The following is a 26,710-nucleotide window of genomic DNA, read 5'->3' as shown; positions in this document are numbered from 1 at the left end:
TGTATGCAAGACTATTGAATGAGAGGAAAAGATTCAACAGAAATGACAATACATTATTACCCCATCTAATATACAATACTTTTATATTAACTTTTGTTCTTTTGATATTGTTCACTATTCCAACTTCCCAGTTATCCTAATGTATAACCCTCTTAGAACCTCACGTCTTGAACTCATCTTCCTTAATTGGGTCGCTTATTTTGATAAACATGGAGACATGGGCCAGTGCAGTATATGAAGCAATTTGAACTGAAGTGGACTGGACTTTTGCTGGGAGAAATTGTAAAATATGGCAATACCTAGGGAGAGGGTTGGGCTTTCAGTATTATACAAAAGGATTTAACCATAGCAATGTTTTACAATCCTGTCAGAACAGAGCAAGTATAACCTATGTACTGTAGGTACAGTAATATGTGGTGCGTTTATCTGAAAAATGTTCACGTTTCACATGTCTCTGGTTTGTAGGGTTTTTTTTAACCCAGAAATGCCAATTTTCATAGGCCTGTTTTTTCTAATCTGCTCTGAATGTATATCTATAATTTGATTTTGCTGAATAAATTTTTTTTATCAAGTACATAGCAAGATTGGATAGATTAAGAAGCCACACGTGTGCTTTTGTATTTCCAGGGTTATAATGTGCACATACTTGAGTGTAGATATAGTTTTCAAAAAACTCATTGAAAGTACTAGTAAATGTGGAATTTCCAGTGCAGTTTAAATAACAGGTTTTTTTTTTTTATTATTATATTCCTACAGATGGTCCTCCTGTATTAGCACACTATGACATTTCTGACACTAACTCTGACCCTGAAGGAGTAAGTGTCAGCAATCTGCTAGCAGCTGCTGTAGCTCAGGATCTAAAAACTTACCGAACCCAGGATTTGGGAGCAAATTCTTGGCAAAACAAAGGGGATCTGGGGTCAAGTATGGAAACAGGTTAGTCATAATGACCTCCATTGAGTTTTTTCATTTTATATAGTGTATTTGGCAAACATGTGATTATCTCTGTACATTTGTGCCTTTGCACCCTGATTTTTATTAATTTCAGATATTTTTTAGCAGACACCCTTACGCAGGGCAACTTAGTTGTATACAAACAATACATAAAGAATTGCAATACAAGTAAGAGCAATATACAAAATATAATGACTTCAGTCCTAATAAGAGTAAATATAAAACACAGTACGATTTCAAAAATGGGCAGTTCAAGAGCAAATTAGTGTTGATAGTTACATCAGGGTTAGATAAAAGTGCAGGTGAAATACAACATACTGTAGATTGGGTTAAGTGCAGGATTAAATACAGTAAAATAGGGAGCCAATAAGTGCATTAAAGGCAGAGTACTATTGTGACCAGAAAGGAAGAGTTGAGTTTTAGAGGTGTGGTCTGAAGAGGTGTGTCTTGAGGCACTGGAAGGTGGTCAGGGACTGGGCAGTCGTGACATCCGTAGGAAGGTCGTTCCACCACTGCTGTGCGAGGGTGGAGAAAGAGCGGGCCCTGGAGGCAGGGGAGCGTAGAGGAAGTACAGCCAGTCATCCTGTGCAGGCGGTACGGAGAGAGGTGAGGGTCTGGAGGTAGCTGGGTGTAGTCTGGTCAAGGCATCGGTAGGCAAGTACAAGAGTCTTGAACTGGATGTGAGTGGTGATTGGGAGCCAATGGGGTGAGCAGAGCAGTGGAGTAGCATGGGAGAAGAGCGGCAGAGATAATACCAGACAAGTAGCGGAATTCTGTGTGAGCTAGAGCGGACGGGTGGCGGACACAGGGAGGCCGGCCAGGAGGGAGTTGCAGTAGACTAGGTGGGAGAGTACCAGGGCCTGGACGAGGAGTTGCATGGAGTAGTTGGTGAGGAAGGGTCGGATTCTTTGTATGTTGCTCAGAAAGAAACGGCAGGTGTGTGCTAGAGTGGAGATGTGCTGATAGTCAGAGAGACAGGGGTTTGGAGTTACTCCAAGGTTCTTAGTTGAGGAGTGAGAAAGTGTGGTAGGTTCCAGAGGAATGGAGATGAGAAGATGGAGGGGAAGAAAAGGAAGTTAGATTTGGAGAGGTTGAGTTTGAGATGATGGGAGTGCATCCAATAGGAGATAGCAGACAGACCGTTAGAGATACGGGAGGGGGTAGGAGAGGAAGATCTGAGCATCATCAGCATAGAAATGGTATGAGAAACCATTGGATGCGATGAGGGGGCCCAGGGAGCAGTTGTAGAGAGAATAGGAGAGGACCCAAGATCTTTTTTTTTCATCTGCATGTCCTACATGGACTTGTCTGTATTCTACCTGAGAATCTGGTACCATTTTAATGTTCTTTACTTTCTGCTTTGTCATTGGACCTTTTAACAGACTAGTACTACAAGCAAACAAAGTTCAGCATCATGAGTTTGTAGAAGAGGGGTAGCTATTTGACTCACCACCAGAGTCTGGGGAGAAGTGGGGGAAATGATGTCCACGGAATGAATAGTTTCTCTGGAGGATAATGAGTCAAAACAGTTTGTAGCCTTGACTTCAGTGCCTAGTAGTACTTTAAGTATGAAATATTGCCTTCCAATTTATGGACTACGTTATACAATCTGAGGGTGTCACATTAGTAAACAACAGTAAGGTAGTGTATATAATGTACCTTGCTAATGTAAATTACGAGTACAATACACACACACACACGGTCAAATTGTATGGAAGGCCATCAATATTTAGTACACGTATTGATTTGGACCAATCGGAATTCATTAAATACTATGTTTTCTAGATAAATGTAAATTGACTACGCATTTTCTGCTTAGGGGCCGGTCATTTTATAGTAGTACCTATGCAGTGGCTTGTCATTAACTTGTTAAGTAAAGATTTTTTTATCAGTTTTTTTATATTTTTTATTTTCTATCTATTAATTTCAATTTTACACTAAAATATTGAGTTACCATCACTAATATTAGATTTAATGTCACATCTTGTTTTCACCGGTTCAAATCCAGGCTATTCTACTGCCGACCATAGACGAGAGCTCTCAGGGTGATGCACAATTGGCTGAGCGCCTCTGTGGGGCTGGGGCTTAAGTCTGTAAATCTGTAAATCCGGTGTATTTGACTTAGCTGTATTAGAAAATGTATTCTCTCTCCATGTGCTTTTAATATATTTGTTTTTACATAATTTATACATATCAAGAAACAAGTGGATATAAGCAGATGATGTTTAATGAACTGAATTTATCAGGTCATTTTGTTTTTTTTTTTTGTTATTACTGATGATAATAATAGAGTTATTTTATTTATAAATACTTATTTTGTCCAGTAGTGTCCATTATTTCTTATAAAGACCGTGAGAATAAATATGTATTCTGGCATTGCGATCACTCAGGTTAAACAGTGTCTTATTTGCCCAAACGATCCATTTTTTTTTTTTTTTTTTTTTTTTTTTTTTTTTTTTTTTAACAAAACCTTCAGGACATATTGAAAGGTCCCTCAGGCCATAGAATAACACATTGATATATATATATCTCTAAGCAGAATACATAATAATAAAAACACTTAATGTTTGTTTTGAAACCCCGACCAAATCCTTCGGTGCATGGGCACAAACGTTTTGCAGCCCTGCTACAGTATACATGTATTCAGGTCTGCTCAGGTTGAAACTTTTCTCACTAATTTGTGATTGCAGTAGCTATATGGAAGTATTTATTCCATATGAAAACCAGCCTCTGTGGATGTGCTTTGTGTTTGGAAATCTGCAGTTGACATTCAGTGTTATGGAAACTGATCGGGTCATATTATGGTCATATGACCTTTTGAGATATTGGCTTCCAATTCTGTATTCTATGATTCATGCAGTCACAAATGCACTGCCAGAGACTTTGTTGTACTACTGACTTGATTTTACCAGGTTACAGTAAATAAACACTACAGGCCGAATGTCTCTGTCCAGTTTGATTGTAGGGTTCCTTCACTATGCATTTGTTTTAATCTCTGATTGTATTCTGGTACACGGTAACTACTGTTTTGTGACCATGTTTGTTTATCCTTCTGGTTTAATTCAAACAAATGACATTGTGTAATTCCTAAATACTAATTTTTACTATGTGTCCATGTTAATGCTTGTTTTTCAAACAGATACATTACACTTTGCCACCAGGAAAGGCTTTTGTAGGGTAAAAATGTATCTGGAAAAATAAAGCATCTGCATAGATTTATTTGGAGAAGGACAGGCTTGTGGTTGAGGTGGCTGGGTTAATAACAATAAACAATGTCTTCAGACATGGATACCCAGCGGTCATTGGAACAGGGCCTTTACTGAAGTTAGCTTAGTGTCTTAATTTTAAACATACAGTTATATATTGTATGCATTACATTATTTAACTTGTTAGAAGTAAAGTTTAGATTTTATTTATTTTTTGTAGGTCACATAAATGCAGAGTTTGCAACTGGTGATTTGTCTACTTGTGGACCACTTCAAATCAAAGAAGAAATAAATATTGCTTCATCGGACAGTGAAGTGGAAATTGTGGGTGTGCAAGAAAATGCAAGGTAAATGGCACTTTTACTTTTAAATATATAAAAATATAGTGTAACCAGGAGGTGACCTTGTTTTCTAACTCTACCTCGTCATAAGAAGTAGAAAATTTGATTCAGAAAGGAATTAATTTTTATAAGCTGTTTTTTCATGTAGTTCAAAAGAAAATCCTAAATAATTGTTGCTTTAACAAGCATTTTCCAATAACCCCTGTCCAAGAAATATACTTTTTTATTTTTTTTATTGGCATAAATACATCTTAATGTCATAAATAAATCTCTTGGAAACTTAATCAATTTGTTTGTTTAATTTGTCTTATTAGCAAACTCATAGGCCTTTCTTATTGTTTTTTTTGTTTTTTTTTTTCCCCCAGCAAAGTTGTTTAATATGTTAATTAGAACTTGTCTTGTTGTGTTTTGAGTCCTGTAGCTTTCCTGGGTTCTGATCCAGCAACTTCAAAACAAGCAGAGAATGTTGCATTGAAATATTGACTCTGCATATTGCAGTTTCTTGTTTGTAGGCAAATTTTATGTTTGCAAGTCTAATCATTGACGCTTTCTTAATAGGTTCAAGTTGTGCCCCCAAAATATCTGTCATAATAAGAGGAAAGGAGCAGAAATTGTACGACTTTATGGCAAATGGTGATTTGAGGCTATCCAAAATTATCATGGAATGAGTAAGCCCTCAATGGTTGCATCTGTAAAGCATATTTTATAGAGGATTACTCTGTTATTTATGAAGAATGGTAAATAGTTAACTACCCTGTATTTAATCTTTACTCCTTTACGATTCTTTTTTTTGTTCACGTCTCTTTAGGTGCATCCATCCCAGAGGAGGTGTGATTCATAGTATTTCGTCTTGGAAGCACGGCCCCATTTCACAGTACAGCAGCACAAGACAATCTCACCTCTGGACAAGTGTTTCACCCCAACCCAACTGGTCATCCCCACCAGAAGTAGTAGACCTCACTTTGGATGAGGATGCTAGACGCAAATACTTACTGTGATAACCTGTGCACTGATTTTTATGTTTTCTGTGGTGCAGAAATATTAGCTTCACCTTCAGGAGGCCCTCCCTGGTGTTATGGAATACTAATTGTGGACACTTCCTTTATTGAGTGCAGTTTATTTTTAACTTAAATATAGCAATATTCATTTTTACCTCACTGACCTAGAGGTATGTTTGAGTAAAGTTTCGTAAGCTAGTTAAAGATGATGCTAAATTTTAAAGACAACTGGAGTTCTAAAAGGTGCAGGAACTTGTTACTTTAATCTATTTTTATTTTCCATTTTCACACTCATACAACAATAATTCACATTTCTATTGCGCCTTTCATCACAAGGATTCCAAAGCGCTTTACACACACACAAAACAATTACACTATCTGATACAGAATTTCATAAAACAGAAATTGAGATAAAAACAATGGTTTGAATTGTAAAAAAGCTAGTTTGTAGAAACAGAACAATTAAAAATCTAGAACAAAAATGTAATACAATTAGAATTTTAAAAGGACGAAGAAAATGCGGTTTTGATTAGTGGTGACAAATGTCCGAATATTCAAACAAATATTTTTGACATGCGTTCGGATACAAAAGTCAGATATTCATATTCGCTAGAAACTACAAAAATACCTTGCACTTATTTACCGTATCACCAGAATTTGCCTGACAGTTTCAAAAAAGGCAAATGAATAAGAGCTCCATGTGATGTGTGATTAATATCAACACAGCAGCTCCTGAGCCTTTTTTAGACTGCAAAAAAGCCATCTGGGACAAAAATTTGTTGTGCTGTTTGAGAGAGCCAGAATCTCATAGTAGAGAAAAAGGGCAAGCACGTCATTCTGAAATGCCTCACTTAAACAACACCCAACTTCCTGAAAATGTGTAATGATTTTTATATTGACTGTATATATTATATGTTTTGTTGCGACTTTATGTGGAATTTATGTGCATTTTACAACGCCATTTACACATTTTTTTTATTTGAAGTGTTAAAGTTTGTTCAGCTACAAAAAGGCACAAGTAAACCTCATATTATTACTTTATAAAAACGTGTCTGGCCACTATTTACTGTGAAGAAACAAAAAAAAAAAATGCATCGTCAACTTCATGTACTATTTATTTTGGGAATAAACAAAACGGCGTTTAACTTGAACTGCAGTTTGGTATGCTTTGTTTTGTAGTTAACTCACTAAGGGGTAATGTAAGTCCAACACTTACTTATTATTTACTCCTTGGATATTTTTCTATTTGAATGCTTTACATATTGTTCGGTCTTGCTGTAAAGTAAAGGTGCACCCACGGGCCACGGCCACGCCCCCGTCTCTGCTTGCGTTCAGAGCAATTTAATGGCTTTTATTACCTTTTGAAAAACAAACATATTTCAATTCTAAGTGAATATCTGAACTTGAAAATCCCTTGTTCGTCCCAGCACTAGTTTTGATTGTAAAACAAAAAAAAATACATTTTCAAGCTTGACTTAAAAACAGTAAGAGTCCCAGCTTCCCTGATAGGAGAAGGCAGAGCATGCCATAGTTTAAGCGCTTTACAAGAAAAGGCCCTTTTCACATATTTTTATTCTCCCTGAAATAACCAGCAGCCCTTTATCCTGTGATGTAAGAGTGCCGTTAGGAGTATACATGATCGATATTTCCTGTAAGTAACTGGGGTTTACTCCATTCAGGGCCTTATAAGTTAAAAGTAAAATCTTAAAATCAATTCTAAACTGCACAGGGAGCCTGTACAAAGAGGTTAAAAAAGGGTAATATGTTCACTTTTTCTGGTTTTAGTCAGAATTCTGGCGACAGTGTTCTGATTGAGCTGTGAGTGAGACACCTCATGTTTTGGGATACCAGAGCAAAGTGCATTACAATAATCAATTCTAGATGAAACAAAGGCATGCATTAGTCTTTCTGCATCAGACACAGAAATAGTAGGTTTAAGTTTAGCTATATTTCTCAAAAGACAAAAAGGATACTTTACTAAACTTCCTAATACGAGTGGACAATCAAGAAAGTGCAAATTACATATCCAAATACCACACTTGTTGGCAGGATAGTTGTACTGCATAATTATGTAATATCAAGACTCCTGTGAACTTTTTATTTAATGTACAGGTTTAATTTGTAATTATTTTTTCTGTTTGGTGGCTAGCAAACTGATCTTTTAGTCTAGAAATGAACCTGCAAGTTTTAGCAACACTTGGTAAGCATTGTGGTATTGCATCTTGTAATATCAAATTTGAGGAAGTTCACAGGTAGTTCATTTAATTTGTTTTATGGTACATTTGCATAACCACAGAAATACCTTTTTTCCTCTTTCGGGTTTCACTTCTTAAAAACAAATACAAAATTAATTAAAATGGTTGTCTTTAAAATTTCAGCATTAAGTAAGATTGGGAGTCTTTCTTTGTACTTCCCTAACATACCTTTTTAGTATGAGAATATACTGTAACATCCATATTACATCTCCTAGCATCCTGAACTGACTTCCTCACATTGTGCACTGTTTCAAAATTATGTATATTGAATTATGTTGGTTCTGCTATTTTTTTTTTCTTAAACATAAAGCTGGTTTTAATTATAAGTGAGCATATATTGCATATAACATCAACAAAGTGCTGTGACCTTTCAGGAATGTATTATGTATTTGGTGCCAGACCTAATGATGGATGAGGTGAGATTGGGTGCATTATGCATGGCATCAAATGTAATATGAATATTTTGGAACATTCTCTTTTTAACTATTTATACCAAACACTGTATGGTGACTTTGAAGTTTTATTTGCCTGTGATATTTTAAATGCACTGTCTGCTCACTTGCTCAAAGTTCAATACCAGATTAGCTTCCTCCAAGTTCCTATACCTCATGTAGGTTGTATATGTATGTAATAAAATATTTTGGCAAGTCTGCTAAATGTTTGTAAAGCAGTTGTTTATAGTGTTATATAGTGCTCGAAGTGTAATGTATTCAGATATCCATATTTTCTGGATAGTATAAAAGTGAATTTTTACCCCTCTTAACCAAGATCTCATTTGTAGGCCCAGCTGTTTTCATACCATGTTCTCCCCCCATAAAGAAAGTGAATATGGGGGTTCTGTTTTAATCCCAGAGTGGGTTATCTCATAAAAATTGAGGTATACTTACTGCCTGTTTACGAGTCGGGTTTATCCACTGGAAATCGCTAGCACTAAATGTTAGTTTAATCTAGACATTTTGCCATGCATGGCTGACTATGCATTCCTCAGATCTGGTAATTGCTTGCAACTTGAAACCGTTTCATTATGCAGCAGACTTATTCGAGGATGGCCAGGGGAGCTTCAGATGTTGCTAGATGTTTAGGGGTCTCCCTGATTATAACTTGATTTGCAATATAAACCCCAGCCAGATCTAAATTGACATAACTAGCACTGGGATTGTAGATAACTAAATAAAATTACTTAATTTTAACCCTTGTCAATATGGGGTAGCCTTCAGAGGGTTTATATGATATTTAACATTTTTAGGGAAAATTGGGAAATCTAACAATTATATTTTACAACATTGAGCACATACAATGCAGGCAGTTATGACTAAACAAATCACACCTATAATTAAAACATAGGGTTTCCTAATGCACATTTCTGTCAAAACTTTTATTTTTTACTTTCACTATTTAATTAACTAAGAAAACTGTGTGTTCTTTTTATTTCTTGCATTGTGCAAGTCCCTGACCTGCTTGAAATTTTCAGTCTGTAGTATAAAAGTAAACTATTTTAAAGCAAAATAAATAGTGTATTATTTAAAGACTATGTTGTGGTGTTTTGTCATATTTTAAGGATTGTTTTACCAGTCATCCTCGTCTGATCTTTGAATACTGTGTGGGTCAACTCATACAGCAAAAAAAAAAAAAAAAAGAAGTATTCAAATTTCACTGTTATGTTGCAAGGGGGTATAAGAAATTATTCAAAATCTATAGAGTAACAAGTGTGAAGGCTGAAAGGGGGAAAAAAAGTGTCTAATGCAGATTGTGTCTGGTCCTCCTAGCTTGCCTGAATAATTGCAGCCAGCATTCCTGAGCAACATTAAATTAAAGCCATAACTGCCTGACAAGAACAACTTAATTGAGTTGCATTATCCATCTTCACACTTCCATAGAGTGCAAGGCCAGCCTACAAGAATTAAGGACAAATATCTCAGTTGGTCCTTATTAATCTGCAGTGTATGCTTTGTCAGAAGAGCTCAGCACCAGCAGTGAAACTGCAAATCTCAATAAATGCGCGATTACAATGTTCATCATCTTGTTTACTGCGTCACAAATGTGGTTGTTTCCCATTGCTTCTTGAGCACACAGTGCTAAGAAAAAGTTTGTGAACCCTTTTAGGATTTTCATATTTTTCACATATTTTAAACCTAAAATGTTATTAGATCTTAATCCAAGTCCTAATAATAAAGAACCTGATTAAAAAAAAAAAAAAATGACAGAAAAACATGATACTTTTTCAACATTTATTCATGATTCAACATTCAATATCCATGTGTGAAAAAGTATATGAACCTTTAGATTCAGTAAATGGTGGTCACTCCCTTGAGCAGCAATGACTTCAACTAAGAGTTTCCTGTAACTGTTGGTCAGTCTCACATCGGTTTTGAGGAATTTTGGCCCATTCCTCCTTACAGAACTGCTTCAACTCTGTGACATTTGAGGGCTTCCTTGCATGGACAGCTTGCGTCAGGTCCTGCCACATTTCGATGGGGTGAAGGTCCGGACTTTGACTTGGCCATTCTAAAACGCAGAATTTTTTCTGCAGCCATTCTTTTGTAGATCTGCTTGTATGTTTAGGATCATTGTCTTCCTGCATGACCCACTTTCGGTTCAGCTTCAACTCACGGATGGATGCCCTGACATTCTCTAGAATCTTCTGATACAATGCAGAATTCATGGTTGTGTCAATGATAGCAAGATGTCCAGGTCCTGAGGCAGCAAAGCAACCCCAAACCATCACACTCCCACCACCATGCTTGACGGTTGGGATGAGGTTCATCTGTTCGAACGCAGTGTTTGGTTTTCGCCAAACATAATGTTTCTCATTGAGGTCAAAAAGTTCTACCTTTGACTTGTCTGTCCAGACAACATTGTTCCAGAAGTCTTGTGGATCATTATGTGCTCTTTGGCGAACTTCAGACTGGCAGCAATGTTCTTTTTAGAGAGCAGTGGTTTACTCCTGGCTATCCTTCCATGAACACCATTCTTGTTCAGTTTTTTTCTGATAGTTGAGTCATGAACACTCACATTAGCCAAGGTTAGAGTGGCCTGCATATCCTTGGATGTTACTCTGGTGTTCTTTGTGACTTCCTTGGTGATTTTCTGGTTTGTTCTTGGAGAGATTTTGATAGGATGACCACTCCTGGGTAGAGTGACTGTGGTCTTGAACTTTCTCCATCTGTCTGACAGTGGATTGGTGGAGCCCCAAATCTTTATAAATGGTTTTGTAATCCTTCTTGCTGATGAGTACACCATGTAACAAATTATTATTTTTTTTGGTTCCTGGGTAGTAAGTGTTATTTCCTAATTGCTTATGCCTCAAAAGTATAGAAAATGGCTATTATTCCCCACAAACTTTGCTTTTGTGACCAGGACAGTGACATTTTGAAATTTACCTATTTTCCAGAACATTCCAGATAGAGTCAGTGCTGAGTAAACTTGAAGTAACTTCTAGAACTTTCCAGTAATATAAATAGTAGTATAAATACAGAGGCCTTAAGCCCACCAGTTCAATTTAGTTCCAGCTGCCTAAGTGGACACATATCTGCATTTTTCTGAGATGGCATCAAGAGGCTGCAATGGTGGCATTCCTGATGGGTCTCCAAGGCGGTTTTACCAAGTTTCCCTGCTATCTTTGCCTTTGGGACAGCAGGGACACCAAGGCGCACTACCACAGGCGGGACTGGCCACAGTGGACCGAGTTCTCTGTGGGGAGGAACAACGTCAAGTGGGAGCCACTGGTGGACCCCCGGAAGGTGCTGATGCCACCACTGCACATCAAATTGGGCCTTATGAAACAATTTGTCAGAGCTCTAGATAAGGAGTCGGCAGCCTTCAAGTACCTTCAAGACTTCTTCCCTAAGCTGTCTGAGGCAAAGGTCAAAGCCGGTGTCTTCGTCGGACCACAGATAAAGAAGATCCTGGAGTGCAATGAATTCCCCAAGAAGCTCACTAGTAAGGAGAAAGTGGCTTGGAACAGCTCTGTTGCAGTGGTTCGGGGCTTCCTGGGCAAACACGGCCGAAAACTATGTGGAGCTGGTTGAGACTCTGGTGAAGAACTACGGCACAATGGGTTGTAGGATGTCCCTCAAAGTCCATATCCTTGATGCTCATCTTGATAAATTCAAGGAGAACATGGGAGCGTACTCGGAGGAGCAAGGCGAGCGCTTCCACCAGGATATACTGGACTTTGAACGTCGCTACCAAGGACAGTATAATGAGAACATGATGGGAGACTACATTTGGGGGCTGATTCGTGAAAGTGATTTACAGTATAATCATAAATCCCGAAAAACTACTCGCTTCTAAATCTTTTGTAGTCATTTTTGTATTACTTTAGTATAAATACATGTTAATTTGGATTCATATGTTGTTTTTTTCTGACTTTATGTGAACGAAAAGACCGTTTTCTCATTGGAAATAGGTCAATTTCAAAATATCACTGTCCTGGTCACAAAGCAAAGTTTGTGGGGAATAATAGCCATTTTCTATACTTTTGAGGCATAAGCAATTAGGAAATAACACTTACTACCCAGGAACAAAAATTGTGTTACATAGTGGTATCAATAACTGTTTTTCTGAGGTCCTCAGAGATTTCTTTTGATCGTGACATGATGTGTTTCCACACACCTGTATGGAGAAGTCCAAACTCACAAATTTCTGACCTTTATATCACCCCTGAAGAGCTACCTAATTATTTAAACACCTGATTCTGATTAACCCCTTAATTGAGCTGATAAAAGCAAGGGTTCACTTAATTTTATTATTTATTTAAGAAAAGTTTTGATTCAAGAAGGCTATCATGGTAAAACTATGGAATTTCCATAATTATCATTGGGGTTCAAAAACTTTTTCTCTGCACTGTATGTGTAAACTGACAAAACAGATTATCAACCTTACATGATTTCAGAATGCGACTAAAATGGTCACAGATGCTGTATTAACACGAGCAGAAAATGAAATATGGTAACCCCAGTTTCATGCAACGCGTGTGAAGGTGACCAAACTGTTGTGTAAAAAAATACCTTAAAATGAACAGTTACATTCAACAACAACAAAACCAATAATAATGTACAAAGGGTTGTGTGTTTCTCACATACCACAGACAAAATGTCCCTAAAACATGAAATAAAGAACATTATAATGAATTGCTGAAACGAAGCAAAACGGTCATAAATTAAAAACAAAATTAAAAAAGCAAGTGAAATGGTTACAGTAAGCTAAAAAAAGTTTTCAGTAAACCAATGTTGTCTTTCACTAGTCAAATCGTAGGATACCTTGCATCTTTTATGGCAGCCACATCTATCAGATGTACTGTATAATAGATTTGGTTAGTGGACCATCAGGAGTTTGATGATGATTTAATTGCGCAGCAGCAGGCATGACAATTACCATAATAAAAAATACTAGCTGTTTTGTGCTAAGGCAGTGTCAGCAGTTGTAGGGAGATGGGAGTTTATTTCTCAAACTGACCATTTGAAGAGCTGTATAGTGTAGAAAGCACAGAAATTTGGAAGTGTACACCTACCCCATCACTGGTAGCCACAGCAATGTGCTACTTAAAAAAAAAAAAAACATTTCGGGAATTAAAGATGACATTTAATGCAGCTTACGTTTTTACAGTATGAAACCTGCCATTTACTGCTAATGAAAAAGAATGTTTTGGAAATAACTGAAATACAGGTAGTGGACAAAAAAATGGAAACACCTGGGTAAATGAGGGACACCAAGTATATTGAAAGCAAGGGGTTCCACACAGGTGTGGCTCAAGTGTTAATTAAGCAAATAACATCCCAGCATGCTTAGGGTCATGTATAAAAATGCTGGACAGGCCTGGTTGCCTATAATTATGGCTAGTATGGCTGCAAGAGGAGACCTCAGTGACTTTGAAAGATGAGTGATTGTTGGGGCGCGTGGCGCTTCAGTGACCAAGACAGCTCAACTTGCTGATGTTTCGCAATCAACGGTGTCTAAGGTGATGTCGACATGGAACTCTGAGGGAAAGACATCATCAGCAAAGGGCAACAGTGGGTGGAAGCACATATTCCAGAATCATAATATTCATGCATTTATTCAAGTGCAAGGCAAACTAGGCAAGCAATTGCAGATCAATTGACTGCAAATTTCAACCTGGGGTTCGCGAGCAGCCAGTTTCATCAAAAACGGTCCGCTGAGAACTCCACAGAGCAGGATGCAGTGCACAAACCGCTCATCACACCTAGCAATACATGTACACGTTCCAGTGGTGCAAAGAGCACAGGCAATGGACTACTGAGCTGTGGAGAAACATGATCTGGTCAGATGAATCATCTTTCACCATGTTCTTCACCCCATGTTACAGCAGTTCTTTCCTGCCGGGGGGGGGGGGTGTCTTCCAGGATGACAATGCCCCATTCCACAGAGCAAGTGTGGTGGCCCAATGGTTTGATGAGCATGACACTGATGTTATCCATATGTCATGGCCTTCTCAGTCACCAGATCTGAACCCAATCGAGCATTTATGGGATATTCTGGAATGACGTCTAAGACAGCGTTTTCCACCTCCATCAACCAGGTGTGAGTTGATTGACTTTCTCGTGGAAGAATGGTGCCACATCTCTCCTGCAGAATTCCAGAGGCTGGTAGACTCTATGTCATGGCACATACTGGCCTTACTGGCTGCAAGTGGTGCCCCAACGCCCTATTAAGTGACTTTACATTGGTGTTTCCATTTTTTTGTCCACTACCTGTATATGACAATATGCTTTCAAAATATCTAAAATATAAAAATGTTGTTATCATTGAAGCCATCCGCTGCATAGATTAACCACTCTGAGTTACTGTTTTAATATCACTTGTGTCTTAACAAGTTGTTGTATTTGAAGTAGCTGAATATGGTAGCAACCAATGAGCTCCTAAAGTGGCACCAAACATTGGATTTGGCAATCAATTTTTTTGGCCCAGGAGCCATTGGCTCTTAAGGCAAAACGCTTGTCTGCAGCCCTGCCTTGTATTTTTCACCAAATTTAAAAACGTATGTTTAAAAGAAAAGAGGGGTCATTTAGGCTTTGTTTATTAGGTTATTTCAGTTAGGAAATATAATGTTTTTATTAATTAACATCTATTAAACATATTTTTTCTCTGTATATTGTGTGGCTCAACATTAACAATGTCAGATTGGCTTTAATGAAACAATATTTGTCCTGCGTTACCAAAGAAATAGAACACCGATCAAAAAAAATAAACTGAAGAAATACTCAAAATATCAATCTCACTGTCTACTGTAAAGCCCTGGAAAGAAGATGCTTTTTACTCTCTAGTGAGCTTGCAGTAAAAGCTGGGACATGTGTCTGAGCCAAGGACATGAAAAGGTTAGTGTGTAATTGCATTGCTGTTTTGCATGATTGCACGCAGTGCTGGTTACACCCCCTGTCTCACTCTCTGTGCTGTGACAGGAGAAGCCAGCTGCTCGGCATTCCCTGGTCAGGTTACCAGCATACTGCAGCATTGCTGTATTTCCTGTCAGGCTGCCTTGGTAACGAAATTTCACATTACACTTGTGAACACAGAGCACCCTCAATTAAGTTTTGTCAGCAGTGGCTCCAGGGACTGAGCTTTTACACCCAGTTAAGGAATACTATAGCAGGGTATTAGCAGGTATTCAATGGAGTACTGAAGTAGGTTAGACGATGTTTCACAATTAAAGATATGTTAACAATAGTGAATAATATTTGAAGGTTAAATACTCATTTTTTTCAACCCCCACTGTTGCAGTTAGATCTCTATGTCAGTCACACAGCACAGTCTAGCAGACAAGGTAGACTACCTTATGGTTTGGATTGATGTAATATTACTCTAAAAGCCCAGGAAAACTACTGTGGCATTCAAATGCTTTTTTGACCCTAGTTTGGAAGGCCAACCACCAAAAAAGTTGCCAAAAAGCAACTTGTACTCTTGAGACAGCTGGTCCCATGAATCCCCAAGGGGCTTGTCTAACCAGCAGTTCTCAAACTTTTTAGGCCATACCCCCCTTCTTCTTGTCTGGTACTTTGCAAGAACCAGCCACTGATCCATCGTAATAAGAGCAAACCTAACACTGCAAATTACAGTTTACCGATATTCACCAATGCTTACTACATAGTAAGCTGATAAACAACATACATTACCAGATTGCAGTGGACTTCATCCAAAAATATGCAAGCTTAAAAGACCAGTCAGCTGCACAGCACCATCTACAAATGTTGACATGCCTAGAAGTGTCAGCATAAAGGTTTGTTTTAAGTTAATATATACAGTATAATGGGAAATTTGTGCTGGTATTAAATTTGGTGGATACAATGTAACTGCAGCAACTTGGAGAACCATAAAGAAGGCCTTCTAATCAGTTACAGTATTTATTGTTCTTATATGGCCCTTAATTTTAAGAACCAGTAAACTTTTATGATAAGCATTTGCTGTGTCTCAGTTTTAAAACTATGGTTACCTTTCAGTTTCGAAGATGACCACCAAAACATTACTTATGGGATATGCCTCCTATTGGCAGGTATTCACTGAGCTCTTTATATCAGAGCTGCCAATAGGCCCCTTCCTGGGGTGACATTCGAGGGATTAAACAGTCAGTCCATGGAAGCCACCTTCTCTTCTTGCTTCTCAAGACCACCGTGTTTAAACTGAGCATAATTAAAGACAGATCCCCTGCATTTGTGCTAAAAGCTGGCTTGCCGCTTTTGTGGAATCAGCGGCTCTAAAATAAAACCTCTTTTTCTCCTTTCTTCAGCAGCCTGCCTCACTTGAGTTGTAGACTGCCTTTTCCTACTGTCTGTCGTATGTGTGTGACTGCCCGTGCAGTATTGATTTAAAGGAGTGTGTGTACGTCTTTTCTAGTCTACACTCTTGCGAGAACACAGTTCCACCAACAGGGCTAGGCCTCGCCGCATCCCCACTGTCGAGTGATTACACCAGCCACCGTCTGGGCAGCAGGACTGGGCCTTGTTTGTTTTGGTTGTCACTGTGCATCCTCCTGTCTGTTTACCAGACTGCACAATCTTGCTTGTCTTGGTCTTGCTGTGGATTAGCTGCAGCGCAGTTGTTTTATACAACAACAGTCAACCAGCCATGTATTCCTCCACCAGGCCATGTGTTTACATACACCCCGCTGTAGAATAGACCTCACCGGCTGTGTCAGCCCGCCCACCTCGGTGTGTCAGCATACTTTCTCTAGGTTTAATGTGATAGATCCTTTCTTGCCTTCATTAGGCATGAGGGTCCTTGAGGTTGCACGCTCGCACCGCTAACCTTGGGTTATGCAGTTCTGATGTGTCCCTCATATGCTGCCGTTCCTTCTCCCTTGCAACGGCTCAGGTATACTTTCTGTCACAAAGACGGCTGGAGTGGGTGACGTCAGACCAGAAGCAGGAAATAAACTGAGAGAGATGGAGGTTGGTGGAGCTGAGTGAATATTTCCGCTCAGCATTTAATAAATAAACAGAACAGAAAATAAAAAGGTTGTAACAAAAGCAGCACACGGCACGTGAGGCCAAAATAAACAGACAAACAAAACGGACTAACACTTAAACAAACAGTGGACTAACAGACAAATAAAGTGAAAACAATGGTTATATATATTACTTTGTTTCGTTTTCTCCTTCTTAATTCTCTCCTCTGCATACCCGTTCTCCACTCACCGAACACACAACCCCGAGTGGGTGAAAACATGCAGCTTTTATGCAGCTGTACCAAGACTCGATTGCTAATCAATCATTCAATTGGAGTCTCGGTACAACTGCACGTGAATTAATAAAGTGCAATTCCCCGTGCTCACATATTATTACTTTTTACTTGCACGTGAAGTGCTGTGCAATCCTCGTACCTAAATACAAATATACATTTTAAACACTCGTGTTACACAGACCCGTTTATATCCCGTGTACAAATGACTATACACCAACATTAACACACAACAGATAATGTCTTCCGTGGGCTGACAGTTTAATCCCTCCGTAGGTGGGATCAAGGACATCACCCCAGGAATGGGCCTATCGGCAGCTCTGATATAAAGAGCTCAGTAAATACCTACCAATAGGTGACATATCCGATAAGTAATGTTTTGGTGGTTGTCTTCTCTTTCAGGGAACCAGGATTACAGTAAGCAACCTAAGTTCGCAACATAACACAGTGGAACGATCAAAGTACTACCATACAGTTATTGTAGGGCAGTATTGTCACATGTGAAATCTTTAACAATAAAGCTGAAACAAAAATGCTCCCCCCCCCAGGACACAATCCGTTCCCCACAGTTTGGGAACCGCTGACCTAAAAGACTTTATTTTACTCTGTATGTAGTGCCCCTGGTGGCCAGGAATTATACTGCATAGTTACTATTAAAAAATATATATAGCAACATTTACCCAGGGATTCATTTTTGTAAAGCCTTGATTACAATTAAAGCCAACCGGGGGCATATAGAAATCAATCAGTTATGCAGAGCCAGTTGAAAGGACAATTCTGCTTAATTTTGATGTAATATTCACATGTATTAACCAACTACTCAGTGATCTCACAAGGAGCATAATTGTACCAATGCAACCGGCTTGTCCCTCAACACAGCATCTGCATAGATTAACATGTCTATCTAGACAGTTGGATATTCCTGGAACAGAATTGAGATGGCTTGCCATGACAGCCACTATATGACTGTCCAGTCCAAATTAAACATGCTTTAATCTAATCATGGGGGGCGAGCAGAATCTGGATGGAAAGACAGACTTGCAACTGATGCTCCCTTGAATAAAACAAGCAGGAGTGAGCTGACAGTGACATGTCAGATCTTCCTGTGGATACGCCTGATTGGTGGTGAGAGTGAAGGAAGCCGATACAATCTTTGTTTTCCAAAGCTCCAAAATAAAGTTAGGTGGTTTGATCTGGCTTTTCCCCTAGAGAGATACAGGTTATAAAATGATGTTATGTAATTTGTACATGGGTACCTTGCTTCAATCTATTCAAGGTGTTATCTTTCTCTTTATCTGTCGGTCTGTTCAAACCCGCCTAAACTAAACAGTCACATAATATGGGAACAATATAAGTTTCATTATCTAGAGGATCTGAACCAGTAAAATGTTTCATACATAGGCAGTAAAATGGTTAGAAACAAATATACATTATTGGAGTTTGACTGAGAATCTATTAAAAGAAAATAGAAATGTATTTTGAAGGTTGTTTTTGAATATTCTATGTATTCATCGTTAGAATTTTTTAAAATTTCTAACAGGCTTTACCATAATCTTATTTTGCTACCATGCATTCACTATGATTTACCTTTCTTAAACTCTTTCTTCGGGATGATACTGGTGCCAGTCTCAAAGTCCACTATGCCACCCACTGTCTTACGGAATGGCAAGCAATTAATCAGAATAATGAGGTCAGAAGCAAATTGAGAAGCAAAAAGAGTGAAGACAATGACTGTAGAGGATTAAAACAATATATTAAAACATGACACAGACAGGCAATTTTAGTATTTTTTTATTAAGTCCAGTTACAGATTGTATTGTAAACCAGCAGCAGTCTCAGTTTGATACTGGATCGAGATGCAATTCAGTTTCATGAACATAAGAACATTAGAAAATGAATGAGCGGAGTCCGTTGTGCCCGCCTATGCTCGTCTGGTTCCTAGTAGCTGACTGATCTCAAAACCTTGTCAAAGTGGGACTTTAAGGGCCACTAAAAATGCGGCGTATGTAAAAAATGGTTTTCACCTGACTCTGCACTAGCTATTAAATTAGCACTTTACCATCATTAATCCATTTAAATTATATTTAAATGTATTCAAATGAAGAAAAGAGCATGGAATTGGGCAGGGATCTGGAATACTAAGCGAGCGCAAACATTATAATGAGATGGAAGGACTTTGCCTTGCACTTGGACAATTGCTCACCCTCCAAAAACCTCTGACAAGGTGCAAACCATTGTATAAGCAAGTAATTAAGAGCTGTATAAAACCACACACCTGCAGAGACCTTAGCTTCAGGATGGCTGCTGTGATACACTGCCGATGCGGTGACTCTTGGCTCTTGTTGAGGACAGCCAGAAAAATCTTTGGAAGAGAAGGGCAAGACGGAGAAGACCCTGCATATTCAATCCCAGGGTCACTTTGTTTGGAATGCTGGAGGATGCAGTGGTAAGGCGTTATCGTCTCTAATACCGACAGCATTGACTTTCTCCACTATAGAGGACCATATGGCCTCTAAAGTAGCATAACTGATGTTGGCTGAGGTTTTTTCAAACAACTCAATTCCATGCCGATTGACCTCAGCCGTAAGGCTCCTCTGTAGGCCAAGAGGACTTTGTTGTCCTTCTTCCGACTAGTTTGGTTTGATTTTTGTGCTCCACAGATCTCATACAGTGCCTACTGCTCTCTGTACTCCTAACTAACTTCACTTCTGGGCTGTAAGAGTGGCCACTAAATAGCCCGATGCACAGGCGACCCTCATTATCATGATTGCAGCTCATTATTTGTGCGTGTTGAGTAATTTGTGTTGCTCTTAAGCTAGTCAGTTTGGATTTACAGCTGCAATTGCTTGCACTACGCCTATCATTACAGCAGTCCTTGTGTGAAGAAATGTCTCCCTTCCTCTCTCTGAAGTCTATCTCCACCTAATTTAAATGATGGTTCAGGTGTGGTATTACACTTTATTTTATTTATGTGATACTATAATTAGGGTCAAATTCAGTAAATTAAAATCTTAACAATGTCAATGTCGGCCAGGGGGCGATTTGTCAAATTTCCAGTTTAAGGGGGGGGGGGGGGGAGATAAAATAGACAAACTTCAATACATCATGGCAAGCCTTGATACATTTGTAGTACACAATTTAAATAGTTAAGAGAATCACTTACTTACTTACTTATTATACAGAGTCAACTGCTAAAAAATCTTTAAGATTCACCCATTTGCCAAATCTGCCATCATACAGAATAAATGCAGTTATTTTTTATGGATATGGTCATACTTGCCAACATTTGGAAACTGTTCAGCGGGACTCTGGTCATATATATTATCATATAATAGACGTATCCCCCAACTCAACAACACACGACCATCATGACAGTAAAAATAGACACGATGAAGTATTCTTACCTGAATAAGTTAGTGATCAGCAGATGTGTCTGCAGAACGAAGAGCACGAGCACAGAGTGTGGTTTTCATTAACTATACTGTGCTGAATAAATGCATTTTTTTCCTATGGGTAAATATTGGAACTTTCTTCCTATGCATCGGGACGCGAGACATTTGTTAGGAAATCGGGACTCTCCCGACCATATAGGGACTGTTGTCATGTATGTAGGTGTCAAAAGTCAATAACAAAAACTACCTACTTTACAGCAACTACAATAAAGTTAAAACACACTTGTGACAAGTACTTACATTGTTGCACATAACATCATTGATAACTGCACAGTGTAATAACAATAAATGGAACATAATACAACATACGTATTTTAATAGCTAATCTGCAGGAGTTAATTGTTGTTAATCTTGGCATTTTTTCCACACTGCTGAGCGGGTGATTCGGCGGGTAAAAGATCCAGTTTTTGGCTCTGGGGCTTTAAAAAAGCTATTATAGATTTTTAGAGTCCTGTCTTCATTTATTTTTTCTTTAGTATAATATGCTCTGACGTAGTTGATTTTCATTGGTCAGTTTGCCTTGTTATGACGCGTACAGCACTACTGTTGGATGACAATGACGGGTGAGTGGAATCCGAGCCTGATCCATTTTATACAGCCGAACTTCATGATCCGGCTCCAGTGAAACTAAACTTCATTGCTTTTTAAATTTTTTTAAAATCATGTTACTACAATGTGCTACTGATCTTACGGTCTGAAGTGCTAAGACTGAGATTTTTCTAAGCCAGTTTGCGTAAAAATTATAAAGCATACATTAATCATTTTAAATATATGTAAAATTTCCAGAACAAATCATTGTTAATTCAAAATATTTTATCGCGGTGTTTAAATTTAATTCAATGGCACCCTGATGATGACAATGAAACAATTAGCTAGCCTTGTTAAAAAAGCACATTTGTATAAAGATGGACTTGCTTGAATAAGCATTGTCACTAGAGGGCACTCAATCAATACAAACTAGCTGATTATGTAAGGAAGCTGTTTAGCTGAATCACTTCAATGGATGGATTTAAAGATATTAGTAATTGCTGGGCATTGCTTATGCATTTCACAATATTCCTGAATTGGTTACATTAATATTTACTATATGATTGTTTCTGGCAAATGCCCTGTAAACTTCTAAGGCAATATCTCTTATAAAATATAATAAATAGGTAGGTGGTTTAGCATTTTTACTAAGTTGATTTAAGAATTTCAAATCTTCTGGTTAAGCTAACTACTTTTCATAAACAAGTTGTCATATTGGAAATTGGTCTATAGCCATAACCTCACACAGTACTCCTATATGGAACAACAGATGTATTTTGTTTTAAGAAAAAAAAAAAAAAAAAAATCTAAGATTTTATTTTATTAATTTAAAACCAAGATATTGCTCACTGACATCCTCCGTTTTTAGAGAGGTCCCGAACATTAACATCATAAACTAAAAACAAAAAAATGTATAGTTTAAAAATGTTAAAATGAAGTAAAATAATATTCTAGATGAGGTTTTGATAATAAGGTAAGCTCCTTTCACAAGTATTCTATCTCACTTCCGATGGAAGTCCTGCTAACATGTATTGGACTAATGGTTTCAGCTCCTTTCCAATAAAGCATACACTTTGACTGCTGAGTCCTCTTTCCGATCCTTAAAATCTCACATTTGTGAATTATTAATCTGCATCTGCCATCTACAATTTCAGCTGTTTGATGATATTTGGTGATGTCTATTAAATATTGTGTTATTCATAATCCAGTATCTGTGGTTGGTTTTTTTTATTTATTTATTTATTTTTTAAATCATATTATATGTTTTGTGATGCCACAGTTACTGAGCATATGTCATTATGTTATTCATGATGTTTTGCTTATCAGTTGTTAAGCAGGTCATCAATTTCTCTAGGATGTACTTGATAAATATATGAGGTTAATCTTTCATAGGGGAATAAAAATGAAGATTTTTAAAAGTAAACAGGAAGATAACATCTAATAAAAACCCCTTCAAAAATCTCCATAGGATTAAAATATATAATTTCTACACTGCAACCTTTTATCCACTGTAGAACTAATACATTCCACAGAAAAATGTAACTTAGTTTAGCTGTATTGCCATTCAGTGTGCTTGAAAACATTTTGGAGAAAGCTGGAAGCTAATCATTTTAACAAGGATCTTGAATGATACCCTCTTGGTAAAATTCACAATCTTCCCAATTGTATTTGAGGACATTTTGTGTGCCCTGCCTAAAAGAGGCTGCACGGAGATGCTGAGGCAAGCCCAAACTGATCTTATTATCAGGTGTCCACGTTCCAGAGATCTAGGCATGGAAAAGAAAGAGTGATGAGTTGAGGAACTGCAGAGGGTGAATGACAGGAGGTATGGGGGGGGGGGGGGGGGCTAAATAAAAATGATTTTATTAGACCAGTTCCAGGAAGCTCACACTACCAAGAGATACATGATCATTCATGACAGTCTGTGACAAGTGCCTAAAGCAAAGCTAATGACGAGGAGGCACAACAACGCCAAGGCAGATAAAGAGAAATGTTCGATATGGCGATGACAAGACTGGAACAGGTGATTTGGAAGTCATATGCAGGGTGCATATTTCGAAAGGCATAGCAAAACCATTCAGGTCACACTGTGTCTGTACATCCTGTCTCCTGCTGTTTTATGTATTATGTTGTTGCAGTATTTATTTTTTAAAAACAGATTATTCTTGCTTCAGATGAAGCCTGGTGTTCCAGACATTCTCTTAGCTTAATCTGTGTTGCATTGTGACATCATCTGCTGCAGAGTTCGGTGGGTCCTGATTAAGTCACCTCCCCTGCAACAAAAATACAGATTCTGTAGTAAGAGTCCTGAGAAAGCTTCATTTGAAAATCTTTGACAAAAGAAACTAAGCTACTGCATTGTGGTGCAGTGTCAGGCTGTGATAACAGATACCAGATGCCTTGGGTTCTGAAAGGTTTCACCGCATTGCACATCTGTATGGAGATGGGATTTCTAACAAAACATACTGACTTTGCTAGACCTTCATATAACAAGAGGAAAATCAATGATACAGACAAGACTGCCTTCATCACATCGACTAAGAATGACCTCTTGGATCTTTCTTACATCTTTTTGCCCTTATTCTCTGCTGATCTTTGCTGTGGTCCAAGTTGGAGAGGACTGAGTGCTAGCACCTTAGAGGAGGAGACAAGAGTTTGCCTTATACTGTGATGGTCACAAGGCACTTCAGTCAGAATACATGGCAATTATAAAGTCATACAAAAGTCATTTTCAATGTTCTAAGACTAGACCTCTTTTAAATGTGTCACTTGGCCACTTCACTAAAAAAAGAGAATGTAACTGTGCCACCAGCAAGCTAAGTAACATCCTGCTAACAGCTTGAAAATGTAGAAGCATGAAGTCCACAAGTCGTTGACAGTTTTCCCAAGATCCCAGAGATCATTCATTTTCCAAAACTATAAACGCTGTTGTAAGTTGGGTTCACCTTGCCTCGAGACATTATAATAATTCATCCCAAGGGGGTTCAGTTAGATTAAGATCAAGCAATAGTCCTATGTTAAATGGCAGCCAAACATATTATTTGGTTTTGCCTGCATATCTATCTATCTATCTATCTATCTATCTATCTATCTATCTATCTATCTATCTATCTATCTATCTACAGTGCTGAGAAAAAGTTTGTGAACCCCAATGATAATTAAGGAAATTCCATATTTTTACCATGATAGTCTTTTTTAATCAAAACCAGTCTTTTCTTAAATATCCAATAGGGTTTATATTAACCAATTCCATGTCTTTTGAAACAAGATGATGTATGAATTAGGCAAACAATTAAGATTCAGGGTATGTGAAAAAGTAAGTGAACCTCTGGTTTTATCAGCTCAATTAAGTAAGTAATTAGGTAGATCTTTAGGGGTGAGTTTGGGAGGCCCAACCCTATATAAAGATCAGAAACTTTGTGAGCTTGGTCTTCACCATACAGGTGTGTGGAAACACATCATGCCACGATCAAAATAAATCTCTGAGGACCTCAGAAAAACAGTTATTGATACTCATGAGACTAGAAAGGGTTACAAAACCATTTCTAAGGATTTGGTACTCCACCAATCCACTGTCAGACAGATCTACAAATTTAGAAAGATCAAGATCACAGCCACTCTACCCAGAAGCTGTCATCCTACCAAAATCTCTCCAAGAACAAATCAAAAAATCATCAAGGAAGTCACAAAGAACCCCAGAGTAACATCCAAGGATCTGCAGGCAACTCTTGCCTTGGCTAATGCGAGTGTTCATGACTCAACCATTAGAAAAAGACAGAACAAAAATGATATTCATGGAAGGATAACCAGGAGGAAACTGCTCTCTAAAAAGAACATTGCTGCCCGTCTGAAGTTCGACAAAGAGCAAAGAGATGATCCAGAAGATTTCTGGAACAATGTTCTCTGGAAAGACAAGTTAAAGGTAGAACTTTTTGGCCTCAACGAGAAAAGTAAAAAAAAAACAAAACACTATTTTCGAAAAGATGAACCTCATCCCAACTGTCAAGCATGCTGGTGGGAGTGTGATAGTTTGGGGCTGCTTTGATGCCTCAGGACCTGGACAGCTTGCCATCATTGACACAACCATGAATTCTGCATTGTATCAGAAGATTCTAGAGGAGAATGTCAGGCCATCCGTCCGTGAGCTGAAGCTGAAACGAAAGTGGGTCATGCAGCAAGACAATGATCCTAAACATACAAGCAGATCTACAAAAAAAATGGCTGCAGAAGAAGAAATTCCATGTTTATAGAATGGCCTTGTCAAAGTACGGACCTAAACCTAAATCCTAAGGGGTTCACAAACTTTTTCTCGGCACTGTGTATATATATATATATATATATATATATATATATATATATATACCATAGAGCCCGTTGATGCGATAGATGACCATAACTGGTGTAATGCATCCTGAGGTGTAGACGAGGGTGCTAACAAAGTCAAGGTCATCTACCACATGGTAGACACACATCAAGAGGGCTCTATTGCTATTAGAAAATGATTTATTTCTTTATTTTCTCTTTAAAAAAAACTTTAAAACCTATATTTACCTTGAAATTCTGACTAGGTAACCTTCCGCTGAGGAAAATAGTCCCTAACATAATTGGAATAGAAAAATGACAAACACGTAGAGAAAACAGTTTTTATTATTATTATTTGGCTAACATATGTATTTATTGGGGCCTTTCTCTTTCTGATTATAATTTATCTGGGGCTTTATAATTATAATTTACATTGCCAGATAAATTAACTGTACAATTGTTGAACAGTCCGTATAGTATAGAGTCAGACTAGAAACTGGCAGGGAGGGTTGGCTGGTGCCCAAAGAACTGAAACAGGGTTGGCAGTTTGACTGGCTGGTTTTGAGGGAGGGTGTTGTTTGGATCCAGCTGATGACAGAATTGTGGACAAATCATGTCTTTCCTGTTGATTTGTTCTCCAGTAGCTGTGAATTGAGCCTTCATTACGATGTCCTGTCACAGACATGGTTTCCCTTCTCTCTAGACCAGTGTCAGAAAGTAACTGAACAGTAGTTGTTCTTATACAGTGATACTGACTGTCTTGTTCTTAGTTTCAGTTAGTTTTAAATTACTCAACGCTACCTGGATCTCTTTTTACTACCCGAGTTTCAATTTATTAATTTGATAATTTAAAGAAAATGTTGAAAATATGACAATACAGTTGTAAGTGCAGGTCTCTGGCCAGCATAATAAAGACAACATTAAACCAAACTTGCATTAAGCCTTTTCTTAACTGACAGGATGTCAATGTTTTACAGAAAACAA

General features: G+C 38.0%; 1 protein-coding gene across 3 annotated transcripts in view; it reads left to right on the top strand.

The window, feature by feature from the left end:
• The window catches only part of LOC121318610 (uncharacterized protein C18orf25-like), a 32,004-nt gene extending 25,484 nt beyond the window's left edge, over positions 1–6,520 (top strand). For 2 of the 3 annotated variants that reach the window (XM_041255486.1, XM_041255477.1), the window contains exons 3-5: positions 757–936; positions 4,381–4,507; positions 5,310–6,520. In XM_041255486.1, the coding sequence (XP_041111420.1) occupies positions 757–936; positions 4,381–4,507; positions 5,310–5,499 (497 nt within the window). In that variant the 3' untranslated portion in view covers positions 5,500–6,520. The remainder of the gene's footprint in view (positions 1–756; positions 937–4,380; positions 4,508–5,309) is intronic. The other variant, XM_041255503.1, reaches the window with a different exon arrangement.
• Positions 6,521–26,710: the final 20,190 nt, after the last annotated feature.

The sequence above is a fragment of the Polyodon spathula genome, chromosome 1, assembly GCF_017654505.1.
Source record: "Polyodon spathula isolate WHYD16114869_AA chromosome 1, ASM1765450v1, whole genome shotgun sequence".
Lineage (NCBI taxonomy): Eukaryota > Metazoa > Chordata > Actinopteri > Acipenseriformes > Polyodontidae > Polyodon > Polyodon spathula.
Note: the sequence above shows the minus strand (reverse complement) of the source record. Positions and strands in the feature narration are given on the sequence as shown.